This window comes from Lepisosteus platostomus, chromosome 9 (genome assembly GCF_059453375.1).
Source record: "Lepisosteus platostomus isolate fLepPlt1 chromosome 9, fLepPlt1.hap1, whole genome shotgun sequence".
In the NCBI taxonomy this organism is placed as follows: Eukaryota; Metazoa; Chordata; class Actinopteri; order Semionotiformes; family Lepisosteidae; genus Lepisosteus; species Lepisosteus platostomus.
In genome coordinates this window covers 16,242,353-16,257,543 of record NC_142619.1, presented here as the reverse complement: position 1 = coordinate 16,257,543, position 15,191 = coordinate 16,242,353, and the positions used below count along the sequence as shown (strand labels likewise).

Below are 15,191 nucleotides of genomic sequence, written 5' to 3'. Positions count from 1 at the left end.
CATTCCCTATCCTTTGTTCCTAGATCTACTCCCTGCTGTTTGGTGAGTGTGGGAAGTACTGTACAATGGACATTCCCCGGGGCTAGCAGGAGGAAAGTTTCCAACCAGATTTTCTCACTGGTACTTCTCCATTAGTTTCAAACTACTCCTTTCTTCCTTGCATCTTGGTGCAAGGTGTATGAGTGTGTGAGTGTGTGAGTGTGTGTGTGCTCTGCCACAAAACAGAACATTCTGTTGATTTTTTAAACCTAGTTCAATCCAATGAAATATGTTGTAGATATTTGATGAATTAAATAAAAAAACGTTCTTCTCAATTTAGTATATGATACCGTAACTCCCCAATATAAGCGTGAACGTGTTTGTAAGCTAATCAGCTGCTAATAGATTGCAGTATACAGTATATCTAGTTTGGCTTGGTAGCAGGTAGTGACATTCTGCATCCAGGAGGCAGCTTCCGTTGTCCAGGACCCCAGGGCTCTGTCCATGCAGTCCCCTCACCTGTTTACCCACGGCCTAGTTTTGTTCCCGTTCAGCACTGTCCCTTGGACCCTTTCTTTTCTCTGTCCACTTTCTTGGCCGCCCCTCTGGCTCCTCTTTGGGGCAGCTTCCTGTCTTGGCTCAGTGCTCTTTGCTTTTCCTTAGTCTCCTTTCGGGGTCCCAGTGGAGCCTTCAGTTCTGTCCTGGGGAGCCAGGCATCCTGTGTCCACTTTGTCCGGAGAGTATTTCCCTGTTAGCCTGGTCTCCCTGAGGATTTTTGTTCACGGTCTATTACTGGGACCGCTCCCTGTAGTTGTGCTGACACAGGGCTCTGAGAGCTGAGAGGGATCTTAGGACTGGTCCTTGCCTCTCGTCCTTCACAGATGTCTCTCCCACTTGATCCAGAGGATGCCTGGGTATCTGACTCCCTTCACACCTGGGCGCCTCAGTCAGATAGTGAAACCTGAGAGACTGAGCTGACAGCGCATGTCTGGTCTGGTCTCAGAAGAGGCATGCACCTTGAATCACTGGTTCCTGGCCCCCCAGACTGGACCACTGTGTGGGGGTTGCCTGCCCTGGCAGCTCGACAGCACGCCTCCTCTCAGTAAAACCTCTGTGGTCAAGCACAGCTGTGCCTTGAGGAGACTTTTTTCTTTTCTGGAACAAACTGTTTGAACAAACAAACATAGTATCATCCAAATATATCTAACAGGGAGATTTATGGGTAATCACACAACTCAAAGAGGAGCTTAGGCATTCCTTTCTTTCTGTTTTTGTTTCAGTGTAATTTTAAAGCAAATATAATACTTACGTCTCTATAGAGCCTGGCTGACTGTTTATATTTTTGAAGATGTGTCTACTGTGACATCAATGTTACCCTAACCTTCCACCCGGCGTGTTACGCCTTAAGTATTCCTCCAGCTCTCTAACTAGTTGCTGAAACACCCACAAGTTCAAGTTATACATCACAGAACATTTCCCTTGTTTCTTTTCCTTGATCCCCGCTTGTTTCTTTTTGGTGGTCCTAGGCTCCCTGTCCTATGCCCAGGAGGTTAGCCCTCAACCAAGCAGGTTAAACCAAACTTCCTGTGACCAAAATACCATATAAACCTTTCAGTACTCTTAATGTTTGGGTGTTCTTATTGCTAGTGAACCAGTGCTTTGTGATTGTTTTGTGATTTTCTAGTTTTACTAGAAAGATATCAAAACTATATGAACGAAATGAAATGATACTCCACTAGTACTCCACTAGTGATATTATCCCAATCATCAAAAATATATGAACAAAAACAATACAATTTCTATTTGTTTACAGTATGAGTGAATATTAAACTCTCTTTGATATGAATTAAGTGTAACATTTCAAATCTGAAAAATGTTTTTTGGGGATGAGATATATCTTTGCCAGCACTGAAGAGAAGTATGTAAGCTTTATTGGCAGGCCGGCCTGTGTTGAACTTAATGATCACCTTCTTCAGAGTTGTCAAGGATTTTACATGAATAAGCAGCATGATGTGAATACATCTTTTTAAAGGTAAAAATAAGGCGAGCTGTGTCATTTTTCAGAATAGATCTTAGATGCCCTTTAATTTCAGCCACACATCATATCTAAGACAGACCTGTCACCACATCAGTAAGACAGGGTATGCTAACCAAACTGTTAAACCATTCATGGGGTCACATATTTAAATATAAATGAGTCTTCGACGTGGACAGCATTCACTACTTATCTCTGAACATTTTACAAAAGGCTTGTTTTAGGAACAAATGAAATCATACAGTTTTGATTTATTTACCCCAAGAATCATATCTTCATTTTTGTAGTTTTTAGACTTGGCGATATGTTTTTCAACAGTATAATTAGTCACATAACCTTAAAAGAAATGACATAATATTGTTTTTTTTCTCTGTAATGACATTATATCAGTATATCAAAAGTAAGAGTAAATGTGAACATATTTAAATACATACAGTATGATAACCATGTTATTTAGCACATGCTTTATCATAATATGGATATTTTCTAGTTTTTTACATTTTTAACTTAGATGTGTGTGGTTATAAGTGATAAGATTTTTGTAAAGGAAATCCCTGCTAATATCAAATCTGTGATCCACTCGGCAAGTCACCAATTAATGGCTGTTTTCTGTTATTGGAGAACGTTTTTCCTGGTCTTTTAACGCCAATGTATTATTGGAAGGTGAGTCAAAAATTTGATTTAATCTTGACCTAGTATTAATAATAACATGAAATAATATATAGTTCATCAGTCTGCAAAAATGTAATTAAATATGCCTTTTAACAGAAAGACTTTTTATGGAATGGCTTGTTGCTGTCCAGAGCCTGGGAGGCCAGTCCATTGCAATGTACAGTAACAGGCTGCTATTTTCTTCCCCAACCTTATTTTTATGGTTTAGAGCCGTAGTAAGTTTTAATTTCAAAATATAACAATTATTTTAACTGTAAGTACTGTAAAGAGAATGTGTGTTTTGTGATTTTGTGTTTGCTAGGCAATTATCAGGGAACTCTGAGAGGGAACTCTCACTTTAGACATACTGACAGAAGTCTGCTGATGGAAATTGAATAGGTTTTGACCAAGCTGTAATTTTTCCTATTTCCTGACCTAATTTTATTTTGGTCACAAACTAAAAAAATCTATACTTATATTAAGCAGTTCAAGTAGGTAGCTTGGACTTTGGGCTTTCTTCTCTTTCTCACACCCAAAGAAGGCTCCACAGATGAAATGTTGTGTGTCTTTTCTTCTCTTTTCAGGAATAAACCTTTCCTTGTTCCTATATATCAAGCACATTTTTATTACAATTAATTCATATTAATACAACACACTAGTCTGAATAAAGAATGAGGTTTGCCTTGGTTTTTGTAGGTTTAGATATAATACTTGATAGGTGCCTTTGTGGGTGTTTTTAAATTAATACTATTATTTACTAAGAAAATATAGCAATTATTAGTATTATACTATATTAACTATGTACTACAAAGGAACAAGTAATAGATTTATTGTATGCTGAATAGAGAATAGAGAAAACACAAAGTTTCGACTGTGAAACCTTCTTCAGGTACAGTATATAACTGTATACTATATTATTATATATTAACACATATATAGATGTTTTTATCTTTGTAGCATTGAGGATATAACTTTGTGACTGATCAGTTTTTCTTCATGCCCTTCAATATGAGCATTTATCAATTGTCAATAAAAGAATAAAATATTGTTTTTTTAGTTTTTCCTTTTTTGTGTAATGCAATATTCAGGGATTGCACTGACAACATTAGTTTGTTTACTAAAACTTTAAAAGCAGAAAATAAACTGCATATTGAAATACCCACAAATCCAATAAATTAATTTAAATAAATGTATTTGCTAACATAAATTTAAACAGTGTGGGCAAGTGTGGGTCAATAAATTCAAAGACAAAAAAAGGACTTTGATGAACCCCTTCATCACCTTATATTTCAGAGATCTCCCAATTTCATAAAATTAAATGATTTGTGACATCTTTAATTTTATGACTAATCCTCCCACACATGCACCCACAAAATAGACAGCTAATTAATTGATAGTTGTCACACTAAATGAAGAAGCGTCTCAACTTCCTTTGAAAAAATGCAAATCTACCTACAATATAATGGCTCTAATCACTGGGGCTCTATAGCACTTTTCAATATGGTTTAACTCAATTTAAATGCTCTGGACTCTGTTCTATTTCAAAATGACTGTGCCAGAAAGACCGATCTCTTCTGGTGCCCATGGCTTCACTAGCCATGCTCTGTTGGGCATGTTTAAAACAAGTTTTATATTCATGCAGGAACAACTTTATCCTAGGCTGTGTTATTCACCATCTCGAACCTGTAGTTATCAATGATGAGTAACAGCACACCTTAGTTCATCACAATTTTTCTACCTACCTACAGAACACCTACCAAGAAGACTTGCCTCAGCCTTTTTCTTTCCATCATATTATCACTATACTTAAATTTCATGATAGTTTTATTACATGTTACAGAGCAGCAGGACTTGTAGTGTTAACAGTGGTTTAGGACACAAGCGAGTGGGGTAGGGACAAGCCAGAGCTAGCAAAGAGATAAATAAAGCTATGTATTATGCATGAAGCTATTAGAGAAATCGGCTTCAGCTGACTGTAAGCTGATTTCTCTAGAAATTGATTCATCAACTGATAAAGGATGTCTTCTCTGAGTTTGGAATAGACCAGTAACATTCCATGGTGAGTAAGCTTGCTAAGGTAAATGTAGTCTCTAAAATGTATAGTACAACTTAGAAAAACTGAATTACGATGAGGTTAAGAATACTAAAATAACTTATCAACTGCACCTCAGCGGCTTTAATATTTCAGGTTTGAGGTGCCTTCCAGGCCATCGAGGATCGGCCAATTAGATTAGGACTCCAGGAAAAAAAAACTCATCAAGGTCAATAACCTACAGAACAGGCTAAGGTTGGGAAGGATGTAACATTGGGGTTGGTCTGAACCTCAGCCCCAGGTCTGCACTTTTCCTTTACAAAACAGGGGGTTTATACAGTATGTGTAGGTCCTCCACACCATGCTTCCACGTTAGGTGGATCTGATACAATAATCAGATCCAACAGCTGTTGAAATTCCAGACAATTGTTGCCATGATCCTATATTCTGAGAAGTACTTGATTTCTTGGGTTCCACTGTGCTTTCACTGCTGGGATTTTTGTTGGCCTGAGTGTTCCAGTGGCAAATCCATATCTCATACTCTGCGATCAGATTAGCAAGAAAGTTAGTAGGATCCCATTATTGAACATTTCTAGGAGATGATGTCTTAATTTCTTATGTTGCTAAACATTAGTATTTTAGTTATTTAGACAGTATTATGTATATATATAATGCTTGTAGTGTACATTCTGCATGTATCGTATCAGGACTAAAAACCCACTACTGCCCCAAAATATGAGTAAATAATAAATAAATATATACCCACCTGCTGGGTGACAGGTACTTAACCTTGAAATCCTCAGGAAGTGTAAACAACTTTGGAAAGATGAGTACCTACGAAGGGGCATGATACCCTTGTTGGTAAATGCCATTAAAAATCACCTCAGTTTCACTAAGAATGACAAAACCCAAAATTAAAGCATCATGAAATCATTATGGCGGTAAATTATGGCTTAACCTGCTTAGCTGAGGACTGACCTCAGGGCCATGGGAAATGGAGGCCAGGACCCCCATGCAGGGTGACCAAGGGGTAGCTGCAGAGGTGGAAGTGGGATGCAAGAGACATGCACGAGAGAGAGATAGGGATCTCGTAGGTATTTATAGCGTTTGGGAGAGGAATTGATGTCAGGAGTGATTGCAAATTAACGACAACTGAGTCTCATTGAACTTGGTTGTTGTCATCCCTCCCAAACTTTTGTTATAAACTCCATTACAAAATGCTGTGAAGATAGTGCTCTTTAGGTGTGGCTGTGAAATAGACTAGAAATGGTGCCCCAACGAAGGCAGATGGACGATACTTCTCTGCAATGGCTACTACTGTGGCATAACGTGTTTATAATGTATTTACTTGTGTCCTTCCTTTTGACCCAACCAGCAAAGCTGAGAGGAGGATGTAAATACCCAGGCACAACAGGTAACCAAAATCGATCACACAGGCAATTGCAGCCATGCCCTTTGGAGAGAATGCGCCATCCCTGCTGGTAGCAGATATAACCTGGAAGATGGCAGTTCTAAATTACAGGGCTTTGACTTGAGTTGTGGTGTGGAGGGTGCGATGGGCCATCTTTGACAGGGTGAAGAAGGGTTTTCTACTGATCAGCTATTGTCTTACAGCCAGGTAAACCTTGGGAAGTTACTGTAGTTGTCTACCCACTATACTCTGTCTGGCTCACTGTGTGTATGTGGTCAGGTTAATAATTAAAAATCAGACAGGAATCTTTGCACCTGGCAATGACATGAAACAAAAAATATTCTGGCTCTGAAGCTAAATTTCAAATCTACAGTATGTATACAGATTTAACAGACAACAATGTGAATATTGATTAATTGACTGTGACTTTGCATCATATTATCACAATACAAGAGAGTTTTAGGCCCTGTCAGCCCAAATATATCCCTTTCATATTGTACAGTATTGAAGTCACTACAGACAGAAACATGCACATGTGTCATTGAGGTGAATATTACACAAAGCTGTACTAAAAAAAGAAACCTAAGCAGAGAATCACTGAATCAGATATTAACTCTGCTGGTCACACCCGAACTAGATGTGGACCCACTGTATGAGGCCATTAATTAATTATCAAGTGGACAGGCTACAAAACCAACCACTGCACATCATCTTCCCACAAGAATTTCATACTGACAATAATTGTTTTTTACAATTTTACAGTTCTAGAAAAGATCGGGTATCTATCAACCCTGTTACTGTATACAGTATGTTGTTATTTTTCATGTGTTGCTTCCATGACAACATGAAAGCAACTGTTCAGTTCAAAAAATGAAAAAGTGATGAGAAATGCCTGAAAAAAGATTAAATACTTGACTCTGTGCTCTTTTATTCAACTCATATAGCTTTTTGTGGGTGCTGGAAGCTCACTGGTTTTCAGGCAACAATTTTATCTATTTCTTGACACAATATGCCATTTCCCTACTTTGTTTCTTTTATTCTGCTAAAGTCCATCCTAACCTTAAAGACATTCTGGCAAAATACAAAGCTATGGGTAAAGTTGAAATTCCTAGTTATAGTAGAAATTAACCTATTTAAACACTGATGCACAGCTTGTGTGCTTGCATCTTTTAGAATGTTAGTTGCATGTGAGTCTCTGGGTTGGACAGTCTTCTAGGATGTGCTGCATAGTTTACTCCATCCCAAAGGCACAAAGATGGCTTGCACTAATTTCCCATCTGTGGAGGCTGGTAACACATGGACCATGACAAGCAGTTCAGAATGGACCACTCTTTTCTTGGGTGGTGAAAGGTGGGAATTGTTGGGTAGTGATGAGAAGCTTGTTTATTAAGTCAGTGCTTCCCACTCTTGTGTCCAGATAGAGTCTGTGTTGAAGTCTTTTCTGGGGAAGGTTTTCACAGATTTACTTTCTTGACTTTCTTTGGAGGGTTAACTAGCATTCTGGTCCTTTTAGAGCATTTTCTGGGTTATTGTGAGTCATCGAACATGTGGATGTTTGCTGGGACTGGAAACCAGAGGAAATTGGGCTGTAGTATAGACTCCCAGTGATGATGTAAATAGTGGCATTTAGCTGGATGTCTACTCTGTGAGTATGTGATGATCTTGACCAGACAGAGGCTTAGCATTCTGCTGCAGTGAATGCAGTGCTGAGGTCCCATGAGTGATAGTGGCAGCGCCCCATGTTGTATCAGTGAGTTTGGAGATCAGATTGTTCCTTGATTTGACCTTGGCAGTAGTTGTCTTTAAGTGTTCCTGGAAGGTCAGTGTCCTGTCCAGAGTCACTCCAAGGTATGTTGGAGTAGGATTTCTGATTGTTCATCTGAACATTCAGCTCTTTTGTAGCTTCTGCTTTTACAGTACTTACAGGTGAAACAGATTGGATACTGTTTTGGGTGGGCTTGGTTTGAGTCCTCAAATGTTGCTGTACTGATCAGGTTTGGAAATGTCCTCATTTAGGACCTGGTCCATAGTGTCAAACTTGGGGGCTTGTGTTGCCAGACAGACATCATCAACTTAAACTTTCAGGATGTGTGTTTTTTGGGATGTCATACTGTACATATATCGATGAAACAAGGTGGAAGCCAATATTGGTGCTTGAGGTAGTCCATTTGTCTTTTCCATGTGCTTACTTCCTGTCTGAGGTTAATTCTCAATTGTATGTTGTTCAGCAGAGTTGGGATTATTTTTGTTTGCTATGACTGTGTCACAGGCTGCAATGAGGTTGAGGAACTGTATTTATGGTTTTTTGAATACCATTTCTGATGAAGGTGGAGAGGGCCAGTACCTCTTCTGTTGTGCTACATTCCCTGTGTAAATCAGCCTGGTCCACACTTCTTCAACAACTTGAGTTATGTACTGCAGAATGAGGCACTCAAGGTTTTCGTAGGGCACTGACAGGAAGAAGACTGGGTCGCAGCTGGCTGGAAATCTGGGGACTCTTCCAGGTTAAGGTATAGAAATGACATTTGCTCTACACCATATCTTTGGGATGGTGTTGGAGTTCATGATCAGTGTGTAGAACTGGGTCGACAAAGTGAGAGCTTATGAACTGTGGCATGCTGTTGTCATATCCTGCTGCCTTGCTGCACTTCAGATTCTGCAGAACCTTCTGTAGTTCTGTCACTTAAAAGAGGCAGTGCTTTTGTTCCCTCTGTGGGTGTGATGGTTCAGGCCTAATTCCCGTCTGTCCTGTTTTTTTGGTGTTTATGTTCAGGAGTGCCTTGGTTTATAACAAGAAGATTGTTTGGATGAGTGGCTTTTGAGCAGCACCTGCTGGCTTGTTAGACTCCAGCACTTTCTGCTGGAGCATGTGAAGTTAAGCTCCACTTAAGCTCCACTTAGCCTGGTGTACTGCAGTTAGAAACGCAATAAGATGATCTGCTATCTTTGGGTCTCCTGATGCTTTGTATGCCTTTAGAAGGGCTGCACTCTACATCTAGGCATGGGATGAAAATGGGTTGGTAGAACATGTGATGTTGTAGACAGTACCACAGAGCCAGCTGTATGCTATATCCACAGCGATATTTTGTAGTAGAATTATTATAAATGCTGTGCTCCAGGGGTTCACTGTACATGCTCCAGTCTGATCTTCTTATCTGATCTTCTTATTCTTCTGATCATCTTTTTGGGACTGTTGACTACTGTGATACTGTACATAGGCCTACGTAGATGAGTAGAGGGGACATGCTGGCTGTGTGGGAAATCATCTAGGGCAAGGCTCTTTATAGGAAAGGGTATTCTATTTAGAGAGCTCCTCCACCACAGGTCAGAGGAGTAGTCCTTGCTCCATATGTTTTTAAATTCTAAAGTAGGGTTATATGGCACAAATCTGGTGTAAGAAGCACTTTGCCACATTCTGCTGTGCAGCCACTGAGTTCCAAGTCTTGATGTTGCGAATACACCAATGCCAGTTTATTGTTTTCATCTAAGTCACTGGACATATGCGTCTGGTTTGCTTGCATTGTAGATACAGTATGCCCATTTTTAATCACAAGCATTAACTTGCCAATAGGTGGTGAATTATAGACTCTAGGGGCCAAAATACATAAAACATCTAGCTATGAATTTGTATTTATATTTTGCTTTTCATCGAAGGATCCCAAAGTGATTTACATACAGTATATAGCGGACCCACATCATCTGTGTCTGGTACAGTATCCACCTGGGTGATGAATGGTATCCATTTTGCACCAGGAGCCTCCCTACACTGCACACCAGGTAGTGAAGTGGGGTCTTGCTTCATCAATTGAATTTAGGGGAAACATTATACAGTATGTGCCAATTTGTGCAAATCCAGAATGGAACATGGCCACACTGTTATCCATGTGTTATCAGAACAGCTACATAGTATCTTTAATAAACAAGTATTCACACGGCAAATCCTATACAGATAAAAGAAACATGAATTATTTTAGAAATTCATGAGTTTTGAATAGCAATTTGTTCATATACCAAATAGGCTCCCTATTTTTTGTCCAAAAAGGACAAAATATTGTAATAATCTACAATGACTTTGTCAAGAAAGATAAGTACTGTATAGAAAACTATTTTTCGTCAGCTATCTTTGTCTACCAAAAATTACCTACAATTATAATTCAAATTCTTTCAGGAAAGCATCCTGTGCCAGTCTTTACATAATCTATTTAAGACTTCCTAGGCTTTCTTTACATTTGTCTTCAACGTAGGATGGAGTGTCCAGCTGAGGGCAGCACTCGCCTATGGACACACCTCCACAGACGAATGAGTGACAGGCAGTGTGAGCTGCAGTTGCTGCACTAAAGACAGGAGCAGAAGAGACTGTGCTTTGTTCTGAGGAAGGCAAGGATTCTCCATCTAGCTTTGCAATTTATTTGGGTGGTTCATATATTTAGCAGAAAACAGAAGTTCAAAGAACGCGACTATGCTGGACACGCAGAGGTGGAAAAATACAACTGGGATACCAACGCGATGAAATTGCTGAGCTTGGAGCACATTTTTTTAAGAACTCTTGAAGCAAGGGAAGACTGCAGTGGTTTTGTAAGGGATGTAATCATCGTCTGGGGCGCAGAAAGAGAGCAATGAATCTGACAAAGCTGAAAAAAATATATTTCTGCACTGACTTTAGTAGAAACCCATCCAACGTGAGGATATAGAATTTTAAATGTTCTAAGCAAAACAACGTATTTTGCAGTTTTGTAAAAGGACCAAACACATGAGAAAAAAAGGAAGAATTTGATGTTACCATTTCGCAACGAAAATATAATCTTTATCCCCCTCGTACCATCAGTTGTGAAGAAAAAACAAGACATGAAGTATTTCTTTTTTAAACGGAGGTAGTAATCCGCGGCGATTTTGCTATTAATCTGCAAATTCGTTTGAATGGATATTCTGTAACTGTGTATATACTGGTAATGATGTTTTTAAAATGCCCCAGAACCAAGTTGTCCGTTTGGGCTGCTCTGTGTGTTTTTGTGCTGTGTTGGCTGTACATTTTCCCAGTATACAGGCTCCCAAGCGACAAGGAGATTGTGAATGAAGTCTTGCGGCAGGGAAACGCATGGAACAAAAATTTCACGGGCATCTCAATGTTCAGGTACATTTTTTCCAAACAAGAATTTAAGTGGTAGAATATCTGTTTGAATTGATATAGTACATAACGAGAGATGTGTCTTGCTCTTGTTACTATGTAACAATTGGCCAGTTCTTAACTGAAATATGCTTTTTTACTCGGCCGTAGCAGCATCCAGTGAAAAAACAAAGGCAAATCTCAGTAGTTTGTAGTAATATTTGCACTTTGACGCACCGCATGCTTATAAATGATATAATAAATGCATACAGTCGTATTTAAAGCTGGCGAAAGGTATAATTATAATCAGTTCATTTAATTGTCATCTATTTTTCCTCAGTACGTGGCTCTACTTGAATTTAATGTATGTTAATATTGAGAAAATTATGTTTAGATTCATTCCTTTAGCAAATCAAATACCGTAGTACGAAATAATTTGTGTAAACACACATAATATGAAAGAAAATCGTGCAAATATGCTTAAAATACTCTTTGCTAACAAATCCTCCCTATATGGTAATAAAAGTTTTATTGTGCAACGCCAAGCGATAACTAATTTGGTGAACTGCCAGTAATTCACTGCTGCAGAGCGCCAAGGTCGTCGATGAAACTAAAGTAGTCTGATAGTTGATTCAGCTTTTGAAGCCTGTTATTCGCCTTTCATTTCTTTTGTGTAATGATATTGACGCCGAGGCCATTAAATGTAATCTACTATTAGTAACGTCGAATTTTGATATTGGAGTAAGTAGTAAACTATCATATCACAGATAATTTGCATGTACGTGAACATTCTGCTGTATATTGCAGTTTGTGGTCAGTACGAGTAAGATCATGCTCTAATCGAAGCTTAGTTATTTCACGTAAGAATATTCACACAAGTGCAAGAATAATAACTGAACCGTCAGCATTACCGTAAAGGATTTGTAGTACAGTAATAAACAGGTCGCTTTTGTTGAGATTATAATTTTAAGACTGCCGCCTAATTTCTGTTTCTAAGTAACCCAAGGAACTATTACAATTACCCAGCGAATTGTATTCCAAGATACAAAAGAATGCGCACTGCGATGGTAGATTACTCCGCTACGTCTGAAGCAAAAGTGCTTGCAGAAGACTGACTTTATTTTTGTAAAATATAACGTCTGTATCTCTTTGCACAATTCAAACCATACCTTACATGAAGCAAGCACCTACTAAATAGAAGTTTTATTACATGTATTAATTTAGATTAGATAAAACATGATTTTTTTTATATTAACGTGTTGGTGTTCTGTCACCATCTTCATAGGATGTTTTCTGCTTGTTATTCCCCATGATGAATCATTTAAACATTGCTTAAAACTGATTGTCATGTTATCTTTAGCTGAAAACTGCACATTTTACATCCTAATGTTGCTTTAATGTTATTTAAAAACTCATAAAAGAAAAGTGATGGGTACAGATTGGGTAGTGACCATTTTTCATTCCCGAGAGCACTTCACCTTGTTAAGAGAGGAATGCTCTGATGGAAGTGCTACATTTGAAGTTAACTTGTGGGAATTTGATGCAGTGCTACTGTTTATTTGCTTAGATTCCTACCAAAGCAAGATCCATTAGTCACATTTGTTTTTTATTTTGTAGGGTCCCAACATTTATCATACGGTCTGGCAGAAATCCATCCATTTTCTAACTGCTTTGTTTAATATGGGGTCATGGGAGAGGTGGAGTCTCTCCCAACAAGCAAAGGGCACAAGACCAGATACACCCTGAATGGGATGACAGTCTATTGCATCGTACACATGGACGCAGACATGCGCACACACCAGGGCCAATTGTTTTCCAGAAGCCAATTAATCTACCAATACTGTATGTCTTTGGTCTGTGGGAGGAAATGGAAACACACAGAGGAAACCCACATGAACACAGGGAGAACATACAAACTCCATGCAGAGCATACAGTTCTGGAACTGAACTTCAGTCAGTCAGCAGCCATATCACCCTGCAACTCACAACTGGCAACCCACTGAAGCTAAGCAGGTGTGAGCCTGGTCAGTACCTGGATGGGAGACCTCCTGGGAAAAACTAAGGTTGCTGCTGGAAGAGGTGTTAGTGGGGCCAGCAGGGGGCGCTCACCCTGCGGTCCATGTGGGTCCTAATGCCCCAGTATAGTGATGGGGACACTATACTGTAAACAGGCGCCGTCCTTCGGATGAGACGTAAAACCGAGGTCCTGACTCTCTGTGGTCATTAAAAATCCCAGGGCGCTTCTCGAAAAGAGTAGGGGTGTAACCCCGGTGTCCTGGCCAAATTTCCCCCCTGGCCTTTACCCCATCATGGCCTCCAAATAATCCCCCTCTATGAACTGGCTTCATTGCTCTGCTCTCCTCCCCACTGATAGCTGATGTGTGGTGAGCGTTCTGGCGCACTATGGCTGCCGTCGCATCATCCAGGTGGATGCTGCACATTGGTGGTGGTGGAGGGGAGTCCCCATTACCTGTAAAAGCGCTTTGAGTGGAGTGTCCAGAAAAGCGCTATATAAGTGTAAGCAATTATTATTATTATTATTAACTTAGGGCCCAAGCACTGTGAGGCAGCATTGCTAACCATTGTGTCCCTGTGCCACCTGGCAGAAATACAGTTCCAATTTCAAAATATTTCTGTTTTTCTTCATTTTACAATTTTTTGTCATCCTCATGCATAATTATCACCCAGGAGTACATGTAATGATGTCACATTAACAAACCCAAATCTAAATAACCCAATTACTGTTTTACAGGTAGTTTCAAAAGCATTTCTAAATTATAGAGAGTAGTTAATCTGTGCATAGATTTGGTCACAGTGTTTTCTGTGTCACTTAAAAAACCTGTAATCAAGGACATACAAATTGCTTGTTAAATACCTAGTGAGAAGTACCATAAAAATAAAGTTATAAAATCATTACTTGAAACTGACAAAACAAAGTAAACTTTTTAAAGCCATATTGTGCAGAGTTGCTTAGCCATAGAAGAGTAAGTACAAACTGGCCTTTTTTTAGAAGCTGAAGTTAAGTTTCTGAGGAAAAGTTATTTTCTATTTGGTAAAAAAACAAGGAAGAAGGGGTGGTGTAAAGTGGGAATTATGGAATTTCAGTTGAGAAACCTTGTCTGGAAAAGCACATTGCTGATATATATTCTGATATCATTCTCTAGTGGAGCTTTTTACATAACAAAAACAGTCTTAAAATCCAGTTCTTATTCTAAATTAAATATTCTAAAAGTAAATTCTAAAACGATTATTTAGAAACGTTATTTGATTATATGAATTTATACAGTTCACTTTAGTCCCACTATGAAATGATAGGCTTACACCATCATTGTTTTACAGAATGTGAACTTTCCAAACTTCTGAAATACATGATTAATTCATAACTGAGAGGGGTAATTATGTCATTTACAAATTACTGAATGAGAACATCTAAAAGATGCTGATAACACAATTTAAGAACTACATTTAAACAAGTTATATTCCTGTGGAGTAGAACCTGGGTAAGCTGTGGGCAGTCATCTGTGAATTTGCAAGCAGCATAAGACAGTTATCTATTAAGACTGATCAAATCCTCACAGGAAAATTGGAGATGACATACAAGTGCTCTAAAGCATGCAATGACTGTCAGCTTCTAGTACTGCCTACCACACCAAACCAAAGAGGAAATGGATCTGGTGCAGCTGTCAATGACACGACTGCAGGTTCACAGGGGTCACTGGTATGCTGCCAGTTTCAAACCCGTGCAACCCTGGCAGTACGCTTTGCACAATTTGGCTTGGCAGTCCCTGTGAACTCTGCCCTTACAGGTGCAGCCTACAGTAACTTGTGTTCTAAGCAGTTATCTTTAACAGTTGTGCTTCTTAGGAGCCTATATTTCAGCTCTTGATTAAGAACAGATTCTCATATTTATGTGACCATACTCCTATTGCAGTAATTTCCAATTAGCATCTGAGCTGAATAGATGAATAGCTACTTTAGA

The 15,191-nt window shown here is 39.0% G+C and overlaps 1 protein-coding gene across 1 annotated transcript in view; it reads left to right on the top strand.

The window, feature by feature from the left end:
• The first annotated feature begins 10,428 nt into the window (after positions 1-10,428).
• Positions 10,429-15,191, top strand: part of st8sia1 (ST8 alpha-N-acetyl-neuraminide alpha-2,8-sialyltransferase 1) — a 59,205-nt gene continuing 54,442 nt past the window's right edge. The window contains exon 1 of the mRNA XM_088646959.1: positions 10,429-11,239. Coding sequence (XP_088503085.1) covers positions 11,058-11,239 — 182 coding nt within the window. The 5' untranslated portion in view covers positions 10,429-11,057. The remainder of the gene's footprint in view (positions 11,240-15,191) is intronic.